We start from the raw sequence: 8,512 nt of genomic DNA, 5'->3' as shown, positions 1-8,512 counted from the left end.
GGCTTCATAAACTAAAGTTATTCTCTTTTGAAACAGCACCATTTCTTTTTAAAGAAAGGGCTCAATAAACTAAGTACCAGGTATATAATTGGCTGAAATTACAGTATATTTCAGGATATTTAAGACTGGTCTTTTTCCGTTTATATCCACATGAAGTATCATGATATTTATTTTCATTCTCAGTATGTACTGAATATAGTTTAACTGCGTTCATAGACACTTTACATAGGGAGTACAATATTTCCATGTGAGCATTAAACTCATCCCAATTTCTGGGCACAGTGAAGCAGGGAAAAATGCCTTGGTCCTACATATTATGAAGTTTAAAATGCTATGTTAAAATGCTCCTGGAGCCATCGCTTGGAAGGCTATGTTTCAAAATATTTTTATTATAATAATGTTTTTTACAATTGCTGGAGAAATTATAGATAATCTTTGGAAGTTGGTCCAAGCTGGATGGGATATCTAAAATATAAGCATATAGAAAGTGCAGGATAGAGATGAGTCAGTTTGGTGTTTATTTTCTAGTCCTAAATATAACTGCATTCAAATGATCTTTAGTATTAATAAAAACAGACAGGGCCAATGTCAACACCAAATTCCTGATCTTCAGCACCAATATCAACAGGTGCAAAGTCCACTATAGGCAGACGAATAGTTTTTTCTGTTTTGTATTCAAAGATAGTCTTGCCCCACTCTCCAGTGTGTTTCTGTGAGAAAACAGGATTAAAGATTACTTCAGTAACTGTGAAATTGTTATATTATTATTGTTACCTAGTGCATAGTAAGTTACAACAGTGATAACTAAACATATACAATATTAAAATATTAATTAGTAAATAATACATTAGACATGGTGCAAAGGTGATTTTTCTCTATGTAATATATATATTTGAGGCAACTGTTGTTTTCTTATTTACTAGCTGGACGAGCTTTGCTTGGAGAGCTTGAAGCATCACCACCACAACCACCATCGCCACCAAAAGGACAAGGGAAAAAGATCAAAAGGACAAGTACCGGCAGAGGTAACAATGTGAGGACGGGAAGAGAAGTCATTGGTGCTGATACTCTGTTGTCTTAAAACAGTGTTCTGTTGTTCATTTGTGTAGTAATGAATTCAGTTTTCTGGTTGTAATTATTTTATTCTTTAACCAGCATAGAATGCAATTTATAAGCAGAGTATAGTCACAGATAGAACATGCAAATCTAGGCATAGGTCATTTTGTACTGCTTGAACAAAGGAAAAAGCTTATATTTATACACTGTTTTCTTATCAAACTAGAGCAGGCATTGCCTAATTTGGTAGTATCTGGCAACTGCATAGTTCAGAGACACATCTCTGCATTTTCTACAATACACAACAACGTCAGAAGCTCATAAAAAGACTGTGGCCTTGCTGTGGGAAGCATAAACCTTCTAGTATCTAGACTTTCTTATCATACCATAACATTTCTAATCTAAACATGCTATTATGAAAATATCCAAGGCCAGTTGTTTGCAAACATCTGCTGCTGCTAAGTGACATCTGTATCTCTCTCTCCCCCTCTCTCTCTCCACTGATATCAACCACATTTTTTTTCTTTTCAAATGAACTAAATCTTTCAGAAGCTGAATTAACCAAGTTCCATGTGCCAACAACTCTGGCTGCGATCCCATAGATAAGAGCAGAACCAAGCAAAGGCAGTCCCACACAGCTAGGCAACAAAAGAGAGATATTGGAGGAGGATGGTGTGGTTGCTAAATGTCAAAGGCTGCAGACAGTTCAAGAAGGATAAGGAGGGATAGTGCACCACAGTCACTGTTACAGTCACATAGGACATAATTTGTAACTTTGATTAGGACCATTTCAGTGCTGTGACAGGGGTGAAAATATGATTGGAAAATATGAGCATGGATTTGGGAGGCGACATGTTCAAGGACCTTGCAGAGGAAAGGAAGGTTGCAGATGGGGTCGAGAGTGTTTTTTTTAGTAGAAGGCTATGATAGAAATTTTGAAAAGGAGGGGACAATACTTGAGGCGAATGAACCATTTACAATGTCAGCCTGCATGGGTACTAGGAAGGGAAGTTGGGTGGTCAGCTGTTTAGTGGGAATGGGGTCAAGAGAACAGGAGGTGGATCTCATGGACAAGATGTGCTTGGAGAGGGCATGAGAGGAGATGGGAGAGTTTTTTGTTCTAGAGGCAGATGCAGAAGGAAGTGAGGTAGAAAGGGGTTTAGGGGATGTGGGTAGTGTGGGATACAAGGAAGTGATGGACTTGTCTGTGACAGAGACCATGGAAGTAACAAGATCATGGGAGATGGCAAGTCCAAGGGGTAGTCATTCACATGGGATAGGAGATTTTATATGGAGGGAGAGTATATAGGAGTATAGGCGGGTACTGAATTGAGAGAAGATTTAGTAAGGGAGGCTGAGGTGGATGTTGAAATCAGCGAGGATAAGTATCAAGGCTGAGGGAGAAAAGGAGAGAGGATATTGCAATGAAAAACTTGGGATGGGGCTTTGTAGGTTGGTAGACATTGACAATTTTTGACAGGAATGGAGAATGGTGATGTGCTCAAAGAAACAGAAGGTACCAGAGGAGTCAATGGAATGACCAAGGTGTGACTTGCTGATAAAAGCCACATTAATACTGCAGAGGTTTGAGTAGGCCAAGTAGCCAGGTAGAGAGGCTTTGGAAAGAGACAAAAAGGGTAACTTCCTACAATCCAAGGTTCAGTCAAAACCAGGATATTAATGCAATCATTCATAATCAGATCTTGGATGATAGGGACATTTTTTGAAGTGAACTGACATGTGGAAGGAAGTGAGGAGAGGTGAGGTGTGAGTGTCTGCCCTTGTCATTGAGGCAGCATTTAACCGAATGTGACATCAAAGATCGATCGTAAAATTGAAGTCAATTGGAATCAGGAGAAAACTCTCCACTGGCTGGAGTCATATCTAGCACAATTGAAGATGATTGTAGTTGTTGTAGGTCAATCATTTCAGCCCCAAGACATCGCTGCAGGAGTTCTTCAGGGCAGTGTCCTAGGCCCAACCATCTTCAGCTGCTTCAGCAATGACCTTCCCTTCATCATAAGGTCAGAAGTGGGGATGTTCACTGATGATTGCACAGTGTTCAGTGCCATTTGCAACTCCTCAGATAATGAAGCAGTCCCTGCCCAAATGTAGCAAGAGCTTGATGACATTCAAGCTTCAGTTGATAAGTGGCAAGTAACATTCGTGCTGCACAAGTGCCAGGCAATGACAATCTCCAACAAGAAAGAGTTTAACGACCGCCCCTTTACATTCAACAGCAATATCATCACCAAATCCCCCACTATCAACATTCTGGGGTCATTATTGACCAGAAACTTAAATGGACCAGCCACATAAATACTATGGATACAAGAACAGGTCAGAGGCTGGTTATTCTGCAGTGAGTGTCTCACCTCCTGACTCTCCAAAGCCTTTCCACCATCTACAAGGCACAAGTCAGGAGTGTGATGGAATACTCTCCACATCACTGTATAAGTGCAGCTCCAACAACACTCAAGAAGCTTGACACCATCCAAGATAAAGCAACCCACTTGATTGGCACCCCATCCACCACCTTAAACATTCACTCCCTGCACCACAAATGCACCATGGCTGAAGTGTGTTCCATCTACAAGATGCATTGCAGCAACTCACCAAAGCCTCTTAAACTCACCACCTAGAAGGACAAGGGCAGCAGGTGCATGGGAACACCACCATCTCCAAATTCAACTCCCAGTTATGCTTCCAGTCTCCCTGACGACTACATGTGCGGGAACTGCATCCACCTGCAGCACCTGACAGACCGCATTGCGGCACTGGAGCTATGGGTGAATTTACTCTGGAGCATCCACAATGCTGAGGTTGTCGTGGATAGTACGTTTAGTGAGTTGGCTACACCGCAGGTAAAGAGTACACAGCCAGATAGAGAATGGGTAACCGACAGGAAGAGCAGTGGAAGGAAGGTAGTGCAGGGTCCCCTGCAGTTATCCCCTGCAAAACAGATACACCAATTTGGGTACTGTTGAGGGGGATGACTCATCAGGGGAGAGCAGCAGCAGCAAAGTTCATGGCACCATAGGTGGCTCTGCTGCAATGGACAGGAAAACGAGTGGAAGAGCTATAGTGGTAGGGGTTTCTATTGTAAGGGGAATAAATAGACGTTTCTGCAGCCGCAACTGAGACTCCAGGATGGTATGTTGCCTCCCTGGTGCAAGGGTCAAGGATGTCTTGGAGCGGGTCAAGGGCATTTTGAAGGGGGAGGGTGAACAGCCAGTAGTCGTTGTGCATATAGGTACCAATGATATAGAGAAAAAACGGGATGAGGTCCTACAAGACGAATTTAGGGAGCTAGGAGCTAAATTAAAAAGTAGGACCTCAAAAGTAGTAATCTCAGGAGTGCTACCAATTGCCACATGCTCGTCAGAGTAGGAATTGCAGTATAGCTCAGATGAATATGTGGCTTGAGGGGTGGTGCCGAAGGGAGGGATTCAAATTCCTAGGACATTGGAACCAGTTCTGGGGCGAGGTGGGACCAGTACAAACCGGTCGGTCTGCACCTGGGCAGGACCGGAACCAATGTCCTAGGGGGAGTGTTTGCTTTGCTAGTGCTGTTGGGGAGGAGTTAAACTAATATGGCAGGGGGATGGGAACCGATGCAGGGAGAAAGAGGGAAGTAGAATGGGGGCAGAAGCAAAAGATAAAAAGAAGAAAAGTAAAAGTGGAGGGCAGAGAAACCCAAGGCAAAAAGCAAAACAGGCCACATTACAGCAAAATTCTAAAGGGGCAAAGTGTGTTATAAAGACAAGCTTGAAGGCTCTGTGCCTCAATGCGAGGAGTATTCGGAATAAGATGGACGAATTAACTGCGCAGATAGCAGTTAATGGATATGATGTAATTGGCATCACGGAGACATGGCTACCAAAGGGCAGAAAACGCCAGTGGGAGTTGTATACAGACAACCAAACAGTAGTAGTGAGGTTGGGGAAAGCATCAAACAAAAAATTAGGGATGCGTGCAAAAAAGGTACAGCAGTTAATATGGGCGACTTTAATCTACATATTGACTGGGCTCATCAAACTGGTAGCAAAGCGGTGGAGGAGGATTTCCTGGAGTGTATTCGGGATGCTTTTCTCGACTAATATGTCGAAGAACCAACTAGAGGGCTGGCCATCCTAGACTGGGTGATGTGTAAAGAGAAAGGACTAATTAGCAATCTTGTTGTGCGAGGCCCCTTTGGGAAGAGTGACCATAATATGGTAGAATTCTTTATTAAGATGGCGAGTGACACAGTTAATTCAGAGACAAGGGTCCTGAAGTTAAGGAAAGATAACTTTGATGGTATGAGATGTGAATTGGCTAGAATAGACTGCCGAGTGATACTTAAAGGGCTGATGGTGGATAAGCAATAGCAAACATCTAAAGATCACATGGCTGAACTTCAACAATTGTACATCCCTGTCTGGAGTAAAAATAAAATGGGGAAGGTGGCTCAACCGTGGCTATCAAGGGAAATTCAGGATATTTTTAAATTCAAAGAAGAGGCATATAAATTGGCCAGAAAAAGCAGCAAACCTGAGGACTGGGAGAATTTTATAATACAGCAGAGGAGGACAAAGGGATTAATTAGGAGGGGGGAAATAGAGTATGAGAGGAACCTTCTGGGATCACAAAAACTGACTGCAAAAGCTTCTATAGATATGTGAAGAGAAAAAGATTAGTGAAAAAAAACATAGGTCCCTTGCAGTCAGATTCAGGTGAATTTATAATGGAGAACAAAGAAATGGCAGACTTTGGTTCTATCTTCACGAAGGAACACACAAATAATCTTCTGGAAATACTAGGGGACCGAGGGTCTAGAGGGAAGGAGGAACTGAAGGAAATCCTTATTAGGCAGGAAATTGTGTTAGGGAAATTGATGGGATTGAAAGCCGATAAATCCCCGGGGCCTGATAGTCTGCATCGCAGTATACTTAAGGAAGTAGCCCTAGAAATAGTGAATGCATTGGTGATCATTTTCCAACAGTCTATCAACTCTGAATCGGTTCCTATGAACTGGAGGGTAGCTAATGTAACCCCACTTTTTAAGAAAGGAGGGAGAGAGAAAACGGGTAATTATAGACCGGTTAGCCTGCCATCAGTAGTGGGGGAAAATGTTGGAATCAATTATTAAAGATGAAATAGCAACACATTTGGAAAGCAGTGACGGGATCAGTCCAAGTCGGCATGGTTTATGAAAGGGAAATCATGCTTGACAAATCTTCTATAATTTTTTGAGGAAGTAACTGGTAGAGTGGACAAGGGACAACCAGTGGATGTAGTGTAATTGGACTTTCAAAAGGCTTTTAACAAGGTTCCACACAAGAGATTGGTGTGCAAAATTAAAGCACATGGGATTGGGGGTAATGTATTGACGTGGATGGAGAACTGGTTCGTAGATGGGAAGCAGAGAGTCGGGATAAACGGGTCTTTTTCAGAATGGCAGGCAGTGACTAGTGGGGTGCCGCAGGGCTCAGTGCTGGGACCCCAGCTATTTACAATATACATTAATGATTTGGATGAGGGAATTGAGTGTAATATCTCCAAGTTTGCAGATGACACTATGCTGGGCGGTGGTGTGAGCTGTGAGGAGGATGCTAAAAGGCTGCAGGGGGATTGGACAGGTTAGGTGAGTGGGCAAATGCATGGCAGATGCAGTATAATGTGGATAAATGTGAGGTTTCCACTTTGGTGGCAAAAACACGAAGGCAGAATATTATCTGAATGGCGGCAGATTAGGAAAAGGGAAGGTGCAACGAGACCAGGGTGTCATGGTACATCAGTCATTGAAAGTTAGCATGCAGGTACAGCAGACGGTGAAGAAGGCAAATGGTATGTTGGCCTTCATAGCGAGGGGATTCGAGTATAGGAGCAGGGAGGTCTTACTGCAGTTGTACAGGGCCTTGGTGAGGCCTCACCTGGAATATTGTGTTCAGTTTTGTTATCCTAATCCGAAAAAGTATGTTCTTGCTATTGAGGGAGTGCAACGAAGGTTCACCAGACTGATTCCTGGGATGGCAGGACTGACATATGAGGAGAGACTGGATCGATTGGGCCTGTATTCACTGGAGTTTAGAAGGATGAGTGGCGATCTCATGGAAACATATAAAATTCTGACGGGACTGGACAAGTTAGATGCAGGAAGAATGTTCCCGATGTTGGGGAAGTCCAGAACCAGGGGACATAGTCTAAGGATAAGGAGTAAGCCATTTCGAACTGAGATGAGGAGAAACTTCTTCACTCAGAGTTGTTAACCTGTGGAATTCCCAACCGCAGAGAGTTGTTGATGCCAGTTCATTGGATATGTTCAAGCGGGAGTTAGATATGGCCCTTTCAGCTAAAGGGATCAAGGGGTATGGAGAGAAAGCAGGAAAGGGGCACTGGGGTGAATGATCAGCCAGGATCTTATTGAATGGTGGTGCAGGCTCGAAGGGCCGAATGGCCTACTTCTGCATCTATTTTCTATGTTTCTATATTTCTATGTTTCTAAATCACACACCATCCAGACTTGGAAATATATTGCTGTTCCTGGGTGAAAATCTTGGAACTCCCTCCCTAACAACACCATGGGACTGCAGCGGTTCAAGAAGGTAACTCACCACCACCTTCTCAAGGGCCATTAGAGATGGGTAATAAATGCTGGCCTTGCCAGCGATGCCCACATCCCAGGGATGAATAAAAGAAATGGAGTGATAGTGATTGTTGATCCACTGGCAGAGTCAAAGAGATTAGTTGTGAGCAGGAGAAGAAGAAAGTTGGCAAGATTAGCTCCAGTGAGCACATTAGGTGGGAAGATCAGTGAGACAGGTAAATGAGGAAATTAGGGTTGCTGCACATTAGGCGGCAGAAATGAGTGCTTTGATGAACACTTCAGAGAACATAAATGTTGTGTGTCTGTAAAGCATGCACTCCCATGTTCCGCCACCAGGGAGTGCATCCCCTGAAGTCCCAAGGGATCCCAGCATCCCTTGGGAGCATCGTATATAAGCCGGCCCCTAAGGCCTGTTCTTCATTCTGGAGTGTCTTAATAAAGACTGAGGTCACTGTTACTTTAACCTCCCTGAGTGCAGTCTCATCTGTGTTAGGAACACAATAACTGGCGACGAGAATACGAATCCAACGCAAAGATGCAGCAAACTGTGTGCATCCTGGAGAAGTTCTTGAAGGGTGAGGACTGGGAAGCCTATGTCGAATGGCTAGATGAGTTCTTTGTAGTCAACGAGCTGGATGGAGAAGGAAGCGCTGCAAAAAGGAGAGCGGTTCTCCTCATGGTCTGTGGGGCACCGATCTACAGCCTCATGAAGAATCTTCTGGCTCCGGTAAAACCCAAAGATAAGTCGAATGAGGAGCTGTGTACACTGGTTCAGGAGCTTCTTAACCCGAGGGAGAGTGTGCTGATGGCGAGGTATCGGTTCTACACGTGCCAGCGATCTGAAGGTCAGGAAGTGGCGAGCTACGT

General features: G+C 43.6%; 1 protein-coding gene across 1 annotated transcript in view; it reads right to left on the bottom strand.

Moving 5' to 3' along the window:
• Positions 1 to 547: 547 nt before the first annotated feature.
• LOC139254460 (collagen alpha-1(II) chain-like) overlaps positions 548 to 8,512 on the bottom strand; it is a 42,797-nt gene continuing 34,832 nt past the window's right edge. Inside the window, exon 8 of the mRNA XM_070873687.1 lies at positions 548 to 710. Coding sequence (XP_070729788.1) covers positions 564 to 710 — 147 coding nt within the window. The 3' untranslated portion in view covers positions 548 to 563. The remainder of the gene's footprint in view (positions 711 to 8,512) is intronic.

This window comes from Pristiophorus japonicus, chromosome 3 (assembly GCF_044704955.1).
Source record: "Pristiophorus japonicus isolate sPriJap1 chromosome 3, sPriJap1.hap1, whole genome shotgun sequence".
Classification (NCBI taxonomy): domain Eukaryota; kingdom Metazoa; phylum Chordata; class Chondrichthyes; family Pristiophoridae; genus Pristiophorus; species Pristiophorus japonicus.
The sequence above is the reverse complement of the archived record's forward strand: the minus strand, read 5'-3'. Positions and strand labels throughout refer to the sequence as shown.